General features: G+C 46.1%; 1 protein-coding gene across 8 annotated transcripts in view; it reads right to left on the bottom strand.

Moving 5' to 3' along the window:
* Positions 1-15,473, bottom strand: part of rims1b (regulating synaptic membrane exocytosis 1b) — a 127,134-nt gene that overhangs the window by 81,461 nt on the left and 30,200 nt on the right. For all 8 annotated transcript variants that reach the window (XM_052083830.1, XM_052083831.1, XM_052083832.1 and 5 more), the window contains exon 2: positions 6,063-6,276. In XM_052083830.1, the coding sequence (XP_051939790.1) occupies positions 6,063-6,276 (214 nt within the window). The remainder of the gene's footprint in view (positions 1-6,062; positions 6,277-15,473) is intronic.

Below are 15,473 nucleotides of genomic sequence, written 5' to 3'. Positions count from 1 at the left end.
GAGAAATTGTTTTTAGCTATTTTACTACACTAATTCAAAGTCTCTCCCACACGCTGTTCTGCACGGCTTCCACGAACAAGATGGCTGCGAACGGAGTGGAGCTTAAACAGAGCAAATGTTGTCACATTTGGGACTAATGCATTAATTTAAGAAAAATAAAGTTTGATTTGTGCTGAGAAAAACACATCGTGAGCTGATCATTTTATGTAGGAAAAAAACGAGTCTTTGAGGAATTCAGATACCTCGTTTCGAAAAGGCTTTTTTACTGCTTCGATGACCCACTTATTTACAGTACTGGCAACCCAATACAGTGCACTCCGCTTAATAGAACACCGGTTAATAGAGTAATCCGCTTAATAGAGCAAAAGGCTCTGGAATAGACTTGCCTAATGCAATTTCCTATAAAGATACTCCGCTTAGTAGAACAGATCTCCGCTTAATAGAACAGGTCGTAAGCAATGAACATTGTAAACTAGTGGTTTTCGAAGTGTAACTATCGCGATACTGTACCACTATCGCGAGAAAACGCGGTAGTTCTAGCCGTATACAGTAACAGGTAGCACGTGTCACTCCACACATAGACACACGCACGTCACAATGGCTTCAACTTCATTCAAGAGATGAGAGAGAGACGAAGTGTAGCTATCGCGATACTGTACCACTATCGCGAGAAAACGCGGTAGTTCTAGCCGTATACAGTAACAGGTAGCACGCGTCACTCCACACATAGACACACGCACGTCACAATGGCTTCAAGTTCATTCAAGAGACGAGGGCTATCACCTGCGGATAAGAAGGACATACTCAGACGATACGATGCATTGCCGGATTCTCAGAAGGTACGCCCGCGGTTTCCAGGACTTCCCTCTTATCCAGCGCATTGAGAGGGAAGTCAACCGCAAAATTAGGGACTCCTGTTTCCAGACAAAAGTAACGAAATTTTTCTCGTGATTTGAGATGTTTGACTGAAGTTGATTAAAGTTGTTGTTTGATTAAAGATATGGACGTCCACAGTCGAAATATCTCTTCTAACTCGTCAGCAGGGGGTTTTCTGCGTGCATAACTTGGTCGTCGACGTGTCTGAAGGTGTACCTAATAAAGTGTCTCCGGTTAATAGAAACCCCGCTTAGTAGAACAGAAGCGCTTCGGCCCAATGGTGTTCTATTAAGCGGAGTGCACTGTACAGGCAAACTGGTACAAGGCCAAGGCCCATTTGGTACTGGGCAGCAGAGACACAGACCTGCAAGCTGTGAGCAAATTTACTCCTTCAGAAGTGGCGGAAATGTGCATGACGCTATCCAGTCGGAGTCCTCCTCCTAACTTCGGTTTGCATGTTGAAATAAACAGAATTCTCCAATACAGAAGCAGAAGCAATAAACAGAAAGTAATGATAACAAATTGAGCAAACATACAGCAAAACACGCAGCTGAAGGGCAGGCATGACTTCCGAAGATGAAGCTATTTTGACATGAGAAGTTCCTCCCCTAGCGGTTTCTCCAGAGGTGCGTGAAGGAGTAAACGGTTGTGCATGGTATACATTATGTCAGAGTTTTTCTCAGACAAAGTTAAAGAAATGACTTGGCACACAGGTAAAATTGTTTTCTAAATCGGCGGGAGGGATCTCTGAGGGCGAACGACAGTTGTTGCCCCGGCAATAACACTCAGAGCCCACCCCCCCCCCCCCACCCCACAGGCACCTGATCATAATCATCATCCGTCATGCTGTGGGGTTGAACCTGGTCTATGTCAGTGCAGTCTCATTTTTGACCAGCAACACTTCATTTATAACCATGATAGCGCCAACGTTGCATTTTTCTTCTTTTTTTCTTTCTTTTTTTTATGGGTCTCTTGATTGACCAGGCTAGTTCTTGGGTTATGACCGTGAGCAACACATGACCGGCTTTCTGGTCCTCTATCCCAGACTTCATTGCTGAGTTTCCACGACCTGGGTTCCACTCCCAACTCCTTGACTGTGCTCAGGGGAATCAATCTGTGGCTGACTAGTCTATCAGGTTTCGCATACTTGCGATGGAGAATGGCTTCAATGACTACGCGCTACGCAGCATTTTCCGCCATGGTTGGAGTTCCCCTATTCAAGACAAGATGGCCATCCGAGACAATTCTTCTCACTTGGAGCAACTCATCAGTTTGGCCATACGTCTAGACAATCAAGTGAGCGAGAGAGAGAGAGAGAGAGAGAGAGAGAGATACACTGGGAGCGTGTAATGGGGCACCCCCGGATGACGTACCCCTACATTGATCGTGAACCCCCCATCCAGAACACCAGCAAAGCCTTGTACCTACCACCCCAGTGGAGGAACCGATGCAATTGGGAGTTGGTCGACTGAGTCTGGAGGAGAGATGTGACGAGTCTAAATGGGTGCCTGCTTATTCGCCAGCCCACCCAGCTCGGCAACTGTAAGTTTAAGTTCAACCTGATACTGTCGGAATCGAACTGAGTGATTGACAATACTTGACGTTCTAACAGGGTGGAGATAGTGAGTGTGATGGCTGATCACACCAACAAAAATACACTAGGGCTTTCATCAATTCTGGGAAACCGTCATACTCACCGTTGTTGATAGGTTTTCTAAGCTAGCCCATTTCTTGGCTCTGCCCAAACTCCTTTCAGCTATTGAAACCGCCAAGCTCCTGATTACCCACATGTTTCAGATTCACAGGATCCCAGTGGACCTTGTGTTCTAACAGGGCTCCCAATTTGTGTCAAAGGTTTGGAAACATTTTTGTCAAGCCTTGGGAGCCACGGCTCGTCGAAGCTTTGGTCATCACCCACGGACTAATGGCCAGAATGAATGAGCCAACCAGGACCTAGAACCTGCTCTACATTGTGTGTGTCTCCACCAACCCACTTCCTGGTACATCTATCGAGCCTTTGTGGAGTGCCCGCACAACATGCTCATCTCTTCAGTTTCAGGTCAGTCTCCCTTCATGACCGTTTGTTAAATCAGTTTCCTTGATTAATTCACTCATCAACTGATTCTCTCGTAACAGAGTGTCTGTTCTGAGAACTGTATCAAAGATTTCAGAAACGAAGCCAAACGTAATTATCTCCTGTTCTGACTAGCCTTCCAATTCAGCCTACATTTGGTCACAGTGTGAGTCAAGGCTCGCTGGCTTGGTTGAATCCTGAGCAGATTGGGCACCAGCAGGCACGGTGGTAATAGTTTCTTGGCCAACGACACCCCAGGAGGAGTCCTCTCTCTTGGTTTGGAGGAAAGCTCACAGATTGGATGGAAGAAGCAGGTCTGAAAATAGCACTAACATGTATGCTGTGAGGATTGATGAGCAATGAACAATAGTAGCTGTGTTTTTAGTTCTGCTTTGTCATTTCATGATCCCATAATGTCCATAAACGACTATATGGGTGTTCACACGGCAACATTTGCTCCGGTGCTACCCCAGTGCTGTGCCAGTGGAGCGGTCACACGTACAAATTTGCTCCGAAGTAGCCCCGGAAAACGGCTTACACCGGAGCAAATTTGATCCACCTTGGGGAGGTGGTTTAAAAATTAGCTCCAGAGCAAATGCTCGTTTGCGGAGCAGCACCGATGTAAATTTTCACGTGTGAACTCTCCATTTTGCTCCAGAGCAAATGCTCGAGAAGAGTTGATTACGTACGGCGAGAATGCGTTGCTTTCGTGCTCTGTCGGACTTCCGTCATGTGTTTGTTTAATAACAACACAATACTTGGCTGGTAACCGTAGCAAGCACCTCTTGGGTTGTACCCTCTCAACTATAACGAGGGAGGGGGGGGGGGGGTCGTCCCCAAACGTCATCTTTCCTCTTGTAGGAGACTGGACTGTCTCTGAGTTGTTTGTGTAGTTTGTTCCTTTGTTGTGTGTTCACAACCCCCCACCCCTCATAGAATTTATTTTGTGATTTCCACTCATGATTTTCTGTTTGGCGCATTACATGTTTGCTTTTCTGAATGTCATTGAAGTCATCGTTGATTTACGTTTTCGGAGGCAGTCACTCTCGAGCTGAAGGCACGGAGACCGAGAAGGAGAAGTATGTGCCTGTACAGTAGTTGCTTGAGTTGTGTAAACTTTTTAAAAAGGACCAACACGACAGCTTATTTGTTTTCTGTCGTTTTGCTCCGCTGCAGAAACTGCTGTGTGACCGCAAGTGGAGCTGCACCGACGCTGCGACACGCTCAACGGATTTGTACGTGTGACCGCTCCACAAAATTTGCTCCGGTGTAAAATATATCGCAACAAAATACATCTCTGTGTGCCGTGTGGACACCCCTTATGAGTCTGTCGAGGTCCAGATCTCTATTATTATTGTCCCTCTGACTTTAATGTTTACATGCTGTGTGGATGCGAAAAGACAACAAAACTATGTATTGCGATGAGGTGTAGCCGAATTTCTTCAGATAATATACTCAGTGGCGTGTGCATCTTTCCAATCCAATACAACTAGATATGGATCTTGATACGTTTTCAAATTGAATGATTCGGTTTGCTTTGATTCACTGGAGTTATGATTCATTTCAATATGATATGGCTATAGCTTTTGTCATGGTTATTTACATGCAAAATCTCTCCAAAGAGCAAACAATTGAAGTTAATCAAATTAAAACCAATTTGTACCTTGTGTGCAGCACTCCTTAAAGACGATGCAATATCGATTTATGGGCTGTGATACGTTTCAAGGACGCCACATTTTAAAACGATTTGATTCAATTTGGTTGAATCGAAACCACGTTTCTGATTCAAATCGTTTTTTCGCGAGACCCTTCATATTCAGTTGTTTCTAAAGTTAAGAAGTCTGATCAAAAGAAATGGTTAGTGGGCTTAAATTACATTGGAAATTTTCTAAAGCCCCCGCGACCCTAGTGAGGATCAAGCGGTTCGGAAGATGACATACTGATGACTGATTTTCAAAAGCGAAACATCAAAACTAACTGGATTGGTATCCCAAAGCACCTGTCCAAATAACATGTTTTTGTAAAAATTTGCAGCCATCACTCTCCTGGATTTGGTTTAGACCAGTGTTTTTTAACCTGGGTTCAATCGAACCCCAGGAGTTCGGTGAATCAGTCTCAGGGGTTCGACTGAGACTCTGCCATGGAGGTTAAGATACAACCAACTCAACATGTCAATTAGTTATTACACGCCCACTTGGCCATCATTGGCTGCAGTTGATCACATTACATTGCTTGTCCAATCAGTGCTGCTGGAAATTTAGTTTGCTCAGTTGTCAATGTGTGACTGCCGTGATAGTAAAAAAAAAAAAAAACGTTTTAAGACATGCTATGTTAAGCAAAAAAAGAAAGTGGTCAGACGAATATGTACAACATGGATTCACATCCATCAAGGAACGTGAAGGGACTCAGTGTCCAATCTATAAGTTGAGCAACTTCATATCTATAAGGCTCGCACCGGCAAAACTGAAGGAACACTTCTCGAATCATGTTTTTATTTTTCACTAAAGGTTCGGTGGATGTGCAGAGAAACTGGTTGGGTTCGGTACCCGTAACAAGGTTAAGAACCACTGGTTTCGACACCGTAATTTGTGGGATAAGCCACTGCCTTGAATACTTGCATAGTGGGAAAACGCAAGACAGAAAAAGACACATGTAATACAATAAAAAGTGAGGTTCCGTGTTCAATTTTTTAAACCATTCCACAACACTGCACCTTTAAAAAAAGGAATTACCGGTAGTCTAAAGCCCGTACCGCAATGAGGGGCCAACATTTGTGAGTGTACAAACAAGTTTCCTTTACAACATAACAAAACCATCAAAACTGATGGCAAACATTTGGTGAATATTTGTGACCTAGAAGGATCGATGATGAGAACTCAACATCCACTACCTCCGACAACATTCACAAACCTTCGGCCCTCAGTGGCATACGGGTTTAAGGGCCAATTGGAGTGGTCCCAAGACATACTTCCAACACGCTTTGGTTTACCAAAGTGTGACCAGGAAACAAAGAAGCAGAGGATAAATTGATGGTGGTCGAGCAGCAAAAGCAGAAATGATGACTATATGAATGGCAGTCAAAAGTGGCAGAAGAGATGTTTAGTATTCTCACATTGTTGGAGCGCAGGGAGACTCGGCCTCCACAACGGGCACAGAATTTGGTTTGGCAGTAGGAGCACAAGTGACCGCAGCCATCTGCAAACTTGGTCCTACGGCAAATGCCGCAGGTGGGTGCGTCATCCTTTTGCTGGGTCTGCTGACGCCGTGTGTCCGCCCCGATGCGACGCACCTCCTGTTTATAGCTCTCAAACTGCTGGTGCAGTGTTCTGTGAGAAAAGGAGAGGAACTTTTTATCAAGTTGACAAACTTCATAGATCCTTTTTAAACATCCTCATAAATAAAAGTGACAAATATTTTAGGAATAGATGAATGACGTACCAAAAAAAAAAATACAATTAACTGAGACTTTGGCTCAGTTTAACTCTTTAGTAGGTTCTCAGGAGTTCAGTTTCTTACTCAAGGACACGACGACATCGTCCCAAGCGCAGATGATCGAACCCACAACCTCTGGGTTCGATCCAGACGACCACTATATCACTGAACCATACTGCCCATTACGACAATGTCACCCTCACAGTGAAAAGCGTCTCTGATGAGGCACTTAGGTGATGGAGGGGTATTTGCAGCCTAAATTCTTCAGCCATGGGAAGTAGACGTCATGCTGCTCTATGGTTTGAGGAATTTCTGGGCACTTTTATTGTGAAGTCACGTCAGCGGAAGTAGTCAGCGAAAAAAAGCGTCACACTGTCACTTGACGGGAACAAACTCCGGTGAAGTGTGTCATCCATTTCGATGAACAAGAGTCTGGATTGGATGTACTTTATCTCAACAGCTGCCGCCAACATTGAAGTGGATCAATGTGTGGATAAATGACTACCGTACTTTCACATAGTAAGAGAAGGCACCATGCGATCGAGTCCCTTCACCACATTGAAAGAAATGGTGTGTTGAATTTACACTTTTTTCCCTCAGGTGGTTGCACACAATAACAACATTTGGATTTCAATCAAAATCAATTTTTTTGTAGTGCGGGCTTTTTTCTTGTCATAAGCAAACCCAGATGAACTCTGACGTAAATGCGCATTTTTCTACATTCGCCAACAGTTGCAGTTGTTCGCCTCTCAGTGGGATAGAGGCTTTAGTAAAGAAGCTTCTCTCTTTTAGCCACCCTGTCTTTAAAACAGTGTGTGTCAGAAGGCTACAGAAGCCACGAAAGGGAAGAAATGCATTTTTTGGACACCTGCCCCTTCAAAAACAAACAAACTCCTCTCTGAGCCCTTGGTATTTCTCGAGTTTCTCATGTTCCTTCTTCCTGATGTTTCCATCACTTGGGACCGCTACATCCACTACAACGGCTTTCCTCTGCCCTTTATCTATGATCACGATATCTGGTTGGTTCGCCATTACCATCTTGTCTGGATCTGGAAGTCCCACAGGATCTTCGCTCTGTAATTCTCCACCACCTTCGGAGGTGTTTCCCATTTTGACATTGGGGTTTCCAGTCCATACTCCGCACAGATGTTTCGGTAGACTATGACAGCCACCTGGTTATGGCGTTCCATGTAGGCTTTCCCTGCCAGCATCTTACATCCTGCAGTTATGTGTTGGATCGTCTCAGGTGCCTCTTTGCACAACCTACACCTTGGGTCTTGTCTGGTGTGGTATATCTGGGCCTCGATGGCTCTGGTGCTCAAGGCCTGCTCCTGAGCAGGCAGGATGAGTGCCTCTGTGCTGTCCTTCAGGCCAGCCCTCTCTAGCCACTGATAGGACTTCTTGAGATCAGCCACTTCAGTTATGGTCCGGTGCTACATCCCGTGTAGGGGCTTGTCCTCCCATGATGGTCCCTCTTCCAGCGCCTCATCTTCTGTTCCCCATTGTCTGAGACATTCTCTGAGTACGTCATCCGTTGGAGCCTTCTCCTTGATGTATTCATGGAGCTTGGATGTTTCATCCTGGACAGTGGCTGTCACACTCACTAGTCCCCGGCCTCCTTTCTTTCGGCTTGTGTGGAACACAACATGGAAGCTCATGTCAGGCATCATTGCGGCTAAGATAAGTGGACACATGGATCAATACATGAACGAAGCACAGAAGGGCATTGGTAGAGATACCAGAGGAGCCAAACATCAACTCCTGGTTAACAGAACAGTCGCACAAGACTGCAGGTCCCGACGTACCAACCTGTGCACAGCTTGGATTGATTACAAGAAAGCCTATGACTCGATGCTACATACATGGATCACTGAATGCTTGGAGTTGTATAAGGTGAACAGGACCCTAAGAGCCTTCGTTGCGAACTCGATGACGATGTGGAAAACCACACTTGAAGCCAATGGCAAGCCACTTACCGAAGTGTCCATCAAATGTGGCATATACCAAGGTGATGCACTCTCCCCACTGCTGTTCTGCATAGGACTGAACCCCCTAAGCCAAGTAATCACCAAGACAGGCTATGGATACCGCCACAGAAATGGAACTACAATCAGTCACCTCCTCTACATGGATGACATAAAGCTGTATATTAAGAGCGAAAGGGACATAGATTCCCTGATCCACACAACCAGGATCTACAGCATCGACATCGGGATGGCCAAATACCTCCAGCGAGTGAGGCAAGTCCTAAGAAGCCTGCTCAATGGTAAGAATAAGACCCGGGCAATAAACAGCTATGCCCTGCCAGTGATCAGATACCCTGCAGGAATAATAAGATGGCCAAAGGAAGAGATTCAGACCACGGATGTTAAGACCCAAAAGCTCCTAACCATGCATGGAGGGTTCCATCCCAAATCCAGCACCCTGAGACTGTACGCAAGCCGAAAGGAAGGAGGCCGGGGACTAGTGAGTGTGAGAGCCACTGTCCAGGATGAAACATCCAAGCTCCATGAATACATCAAGGAGAAGGCTCCAACGGATGACGTACTCAGAGAATGTCTCAGACAATGGGGAACAGAAGATGAGGCACTGGAAGAGGGGCCATCATGGGAGGACAAGCCCCTACACGGGATGTACCACCGGACCATAACTGAAGTGGCTGATCTCAAGAAGTCCTATCAGTGGCTAGAGAGGGCTGGCCTGAAGGACAGTACAGAGGCACTCATCCTGGCTGCTCAAGAGCAGGCCCTGATCATTTGAGGCATTGAGGCCCAGATATACCACACCAGACAAGACCCAAGGTGCAGGTTGTGCAAAGAGGCACCTGAGATGATCCAACACATAACTGCAGGGTGTAAGATGCTGGCAGGGAAAGCCTACATGGAACGCCATAACCAGGTGGCTGGCATAGTCTACCGAAACATCTGTGCGGAGTATGGACTGGAAACCTCAAGGTCAAAATGGGAAACACCTCCGAAGGTGGTGGAGAATTACAGAGCGAAGATCCTGTGGGACTTCCAGATCCAGACTGACAAGATGGTAATGGCGAACCAACCAGATATCGTGATCATAGATAAAGGGCAGAGGAAAGCCGCTGTAGTGGATGTAGCGATCCCAAGTGATGGAAACATCAGGAAGAAGGAACATGAGAAACTCGAGAAATACCAAGGGCTCAGAGAGGAGCTGGAGAGAGCCTGGAAGGTAAAGGTGACAGTCGTGCCTGTGGTGGTCGGAGCACTCGGGGCAGTGACCCCCAAACTAGATGAGTGGTTGCAACAGATCCCGGGAACAACATCGGACATCTCAGTCCAGAAATGTGCAGTGCTGGAAACAGCAAGGATACTGCGCAGAACCCTCAAGCTTCCTGGCCTCTGGTAGAGGACCCGAGCTGAATGAGGGACGGACACCACCCGAGGGGTGAGATGAGGATTTTTTTTTTTTATATGTATGAATAAAAAAATGTCGACTGATATAAATATTTACAAATAAAAAACTGTCTCAAAACACTGAAAAGCTATTTTTAATAGATTGTCTGCACTTTACAAAAAGTAAAATATTGGGCTTGCACCGTCCCCTTTCAAGTTCAAGTTCAAGTCAACTTTATTGTCAAATGTGCTTCATGTGCAATATACACCACAGATGAAATGTCTTCCCTCAGGAGAGAGAGGAGCGACCGTGGGTGCCCACGCTGCCATCAAAAGAACAGTTAACATAAAATGACAAAATAATACAACACAACACATAAGACACGGACAGTTGTGCAATCTTAACCACTTAACCAGTTCTGTCCTGGGCTGCTCCCTTGACACTCTGGAGGAGGTGGGCAATAGAAGGATGCTAACTAAGCTAAAAGCTATGATGGACAGTCCCTCCCACCCTCTCCAGCCCGCCCTGACAGCACTAAGTTGTTCCCTCAGCCAGAGACTGTTACACCCGCGGTGTAAGAAGGCGATATACCGACGCTCGTTCCTACCGACTGCTGTCAGGCTGCTGAATAAAAATAACAACAATAATAATAATAATAATTAAATGATGATAATGTGTGTGATGTGAAAAACAATTGTAAATAGCACTGCGATTTATCCATTTTGTATATATATTGCACTTAATTGAACGGTGTTTGTTTTTTCTTCTTTCTACCCACATTCTTGCTGCTGGAGGCTGTAAATTTCCCCAGTGTGGGACAAATAAAGGATATCTTTTTCTGCATACACTTTGTTGTTTGAAGCATCTATAGATGAAAGAGAGTGATTCAGGGTGTCCTTTCTCCAGTGGATTAAAGACATCATGCTGAAAATGTGCACGCTACAAGCTAAGTTTGAAAGCAAAAAGAAGCTGTCGAGAAAAGAGAAGAAGAAGAAAAGAGATTGGCTCTCATCTCCTGTCCCATCTAAATCCACTTCAACCCCAAGCCGCAACTCCCAGTTTCACATATGCATCAGCGCTCTGCGCTGACGCTCCTTTCTTCTCATTGTCGGCTCCTCAAGCCTTGCATCCATCCACCCACAGACTGTCCAACAGTGCCGACCTTTCCGCTGAACAAAGCGGGGCTGATAGTTTGATTATTTTTAGTTATCATACATTCGCTTATCATTAATGTTATTATTAAAATTGTATTGATATTGAGTGATTGATTGATTAATTATGCTTGCAAAGAAGAACGCTTATGCCTGCAATCATTAATTGACTGTGCCTGCAATGAAGAACGCTTCTGCTTTTAATAAAGATATATTCTTCATTATATACTCACATTTACAATTAAGAATACTTGGTGCACTGTGTGGAAGTTTAGTGACACAACCACCTTTCCGAGGACGTGGTTGGGAAGAGATAAGTGTTAAGACGAAACGGTGAGCAAGGTTGGACAGTGAATGGAGCCATCAACACCAGCTGCAACGTGATGTTTTTGTCACAATTGCACACATGTACGTAATTTACACTCACATTACAAACACATAGTCAAACAAGTTCAGTGTGTGTTCAACAGCCCCCACCCTTTAGGTTGGACACATCTATGTAGTAGATTTCCCAATAAATGAGGGGGTGAAGGAAGAGATTGTTAGGGTGATGTGCCGAGGATTGAAACAGAACGCTTCTCCTCATTCCCTCCTGGTACCAGAATTGAGTCTCCTGTCTCCTCCTTGTGTTTTATTCCTAAGTGTCAAATTGGACCAACCTGACAGGGGCTGTGAAAAATGCTGCCCCTTTCAGGTGCAAAAAACACCAGCACCCCGTCGCTGTCCAGCAACGACAGTTAGATGGCACCGAAATTCATCCCAATCAAAATCAGTGCCGGTACACGCATGCTGCCAAGAAGGCACAACAACCAAGCACAGATGCTTCTCTTTTGACGAACGTCGAAGCAAAAAAAAAAAAAAAATGCTGAAAACAATCCACAGCTGTCACGAGTTAAGTCTGGATCCCAAAATGTAGACGTAAACAAGGTCTCCGTAACAAAAATATATTTTAATGCAAATAATCGCACCGACAAAGAGGTAACATGAAGCACTGGTCAAAATAAGGACCAGAGGGAACATAAAGCGAATAACAAAAAGCGCTTGCACAAAAGGCAAGGGAGAAAAATAAAGACCGCAAATACAAACTAAAACAATGTATCAAAATACACGCGAGCGAAAAGCCGAATCACAAAACCAAAATCGTACTTACAAAAAGCAGGGGTACCGAGAGTCCAAAACGCGAAACACGACAAGGTCAATAGCCAAATAGTCCATGAGCAGAGAAAATAGCAATGCAAGAAACAATACTCCGACACAGGTGCACCTCAGAAGAGACCTTAAATACAAAGTCTACAAATTACAGATTGGCAGCAGGTGCGTACCAAAGTCCGCTCATCCCACGTGCTGGCCCGACCGAAAACAGAATCATGACAGTACCCCCCCCCCCTCAACGGACGCCTCCTGGCGCAGGTGAAAGGGATCACCTGACCACTAAAGTTTAGGGTTTCGGGTAACCACGTTGAATACCGGAGGTTTTACCTGATGAGATCCCGTTCCGTTCCGATAGTGTTGGGGTTGCCATGATTAAGGACCCATAATCCCGTCATGTCCTGGGAACGTCCCGCTATCGCGAATTGGAGTCTATTTTGTTATGCTCACTGTTTGCAGTCGGCCGCCGACCACCGAAGGCCGGCACGTAACAAACCACAGGAAGCGATTTGTTTGGATAATGTCCCAAAGGCATACCATGATCTGCGTCAAGTATTTAGCAAGGACCGCGCTCAGTCCATGCCGCCAAACCGACCGTATGATTGTGCCATCGAATTAATGAACAACGTCCCTCTCAGAGTTCGCGTCTTTATCAGGTTTCTCACGCAGAACGAGAGGCGTTAAGGGAATATATTGACAACTCACTCACAGCTGGCCATATCAGGCCCTCTCGCTCCCCTTTGGGCGGGGTTTTTTTAATAGAAAAGAAAGACAAGTCATTGCGCCCTTGTGTCGACTATCGGGGTTTAAATGAGATAACCATCAAGAATAAATATCCCCTCCCATTATTGGACTCGGCGTTCGCCCCTCTCCAATCTGCCGCTGTTTTATCCAAATTAGATCTGCGCAGTGCTTACCATCTGGTCCGGGTTCGGGAGGGCGATGAATGGAAGATGGCATTCAAGACCCCTCTAGGACAATTTGAATACATGGTCATGCCATTCGGGTTAACCAACGCACTGGCCGTATTCCAGAGTCTCATCAATGATGTGTTGAAAGATTCTTCATTTGTTTTGTGTATTTAGATGACATTTTGATCTTTTCGCGTACCCTTCATGAGCACCAACACCATGTACGACTTGTGCTACAACGCCTGTTGGAGAACCGACTATATGTCAAGGCTGAGAAATGCAAGTTTCATTTCGAGTTCATCTCATTGTTGGGTTTTGTAATTGAGAAGGGGCAGCTGAGAGCGGACTCTGCCAAGGTTAAAGCGGTGGCGGAGAGGCCTACACCTACCACTAGGAATCAGTTGCAACGTTTCTTGGGTTTTGCCAATTTTTACCGCCGGTTTATCCGGAATTATAACCAGAGAGTCCTACCTCTGACCCGGTTGACCTCAATCAAGGTTCCATTCAGATGGGACTCCAACGCCGACAATGCATTTTTGGGACTGAAGAAGGCCTTCACTAACCCCCCGGTTTTGCAACATCCTAACCCAGCTTTTCCTTTTATTGTAGAGGTGGACGCTTCAGATTCAGGTGTGGGGGCGGTACTGTCGCAGAGAATCCCAGTCGACCAGAGACTCCACCCTTGCCCCTTCTTCTCACGTCGTCTCAGTCCAGCCGAAGCCAATTATGACGTGGGGTTCCGGGAACTGCTAGCTGTCGTTATGGCTCTACAGGAGTGGCGACAATGGCTCAAGGGGACTAAGGAGCCGTTTACTGTGTACACCAACCACAAGAATCTCGCATACATTCGATCGGCCAAAAGAGTCAACTCACGTCAAGCCCGGTAGGCGCTTCTTCTGACACGGTTCAACTTTACTCTCACTTATCGTCCTGGTTCCAAGAACGTACGTCCTGATGAACTCTCCCGGATTCATGACCCCGCGGAAAGAAGCAACGAACCACAGAACATTCTTCCCGCCCATCGTATTTTGGGGGCTCTACAATGGGAGATCGAACGGAGGGTCCGGGAAGCCCAGAGCCGAACCCCAGTCCCGGCTGGTTGTCCCGCCGGGCAACATTTTTTCACAAAAGATTACCATTCCAAAGGTTTTTTACAGCGAGTGGAGAAAGAGTCGAAATAGAAAACGTGAGCCAGAGAACCGTGGAAGTCAGAATCCGGACCCTCTATAAATAACACTTGAGAAAAAGAGGAGATGATGGAAAGATGACGATGATGATGATGATGATGATGGATGGATGGATGGATGGATGGATGGATGGATGGATGGATGGATGGATGGATAGATGGATGTTGATGGAAATGGGATGATAGCTCCTTCGGCTCCGCTTCCAATGGCTGGGCCCTCCTCCTGCTCTAAACCTGCTCCCGGACATCGTTTGCTTTCCTACCCGGAAATACATTCATCGTGGATCTCGTCGGGGCTTCTGCCTCAACCGATCCAACACCATCACCTCCTTCTGGTCTTCCTCCCGTCGGCCATCCAGAAACGCCGGCCGATCCATCGACCATCGTGCGTTAGCCGGCTTGGCTAGGTCGGCTAACGGTCCCCGCAGCAGCGAGACCGCCGCCGTCAACTTCGGGCTACTTAACATCCGTTCGCTTACTGGGAAGGGTAATCTCATTCAAGATATCCTCACGGACCGTAAGCTTGACATTCTTTGCTTAAATGAAAACTGGCAAACTCCCGGGGACTTCTCACAGTTGAACGATTCCACTCCCCCGGGATTTGTTTACAAGCCCCGCGATTCTGGTCGCGGAAGAGGTCTCGCGATAGTATACCGCGAAAAGTGGAAAGTACTTCCGGTTTCTCTCCCTCCACTTTCCTCCTTTGAATGCCTTGCCTGTCAAATATCCGGACCCATTCCCACGATTATTGCCACAGTGTAACACTCCCCCAATCCCCACCGCGACTTCTTAAATGAAGTGTCTGCTGTCCTCACCCATCTCTCCCCTCTGTCACCAAATGTAATAATCCTGGGAGATTTTAATATACATATGGACAACACTGCTCTTCCTCTCACCATTGACTTCACTTCTTCAATTAACAGTTTTGGTTTTGATCAATTTGTACATTTTCCCACACACATCAAAGGTCACACCCTGGATCTGATCTGCTGCTCTGGTATTTCCCCCTCCAACTGTACTGCTGACGAACTTCCAATAACGGACCACTTTCCTTATCTCATTCAACATTACACTCCAGCTCTCAACTGCCAAATCACCCCGGACCATCGTTTACCGTAATATTAAAGACATTAACATTGACTCTCTCACTGCATGGCTGAACCCCCTGACTCCGGACATTGATTCCACTCCTGATGATTTGGTTTTCCAATATAACTCTGGTCTCACCAGCATCCTCAATACGCTCGCCCCTGTCAAGTCCCGCTCTGTCCTTTTTACTCGGTCTGCCCCTTGGTTCACCCCTCATCTCCATTCCTTGAAATCCCAAA

Source organism: Hippocampus zosterae, chromosome 13, assembly GCF_025434085.1.
Source record: "Hippocampus zosterae strain Florida chromosome 13, ASM2543408v3, whole genome shotgun sequence".
Lineage (NCBI taxonomy): Eukaryota > Metazoa > Chordata > Actinopteri > Syngnathiformes > Syngnathidae > Hippocampus > Hippocampus zosterae.
The sequence above is the reverse complement of the archived record's forward strand: the minus strand, read 5'-3'. Positions and strand labels throughout refer to the sequence as shown.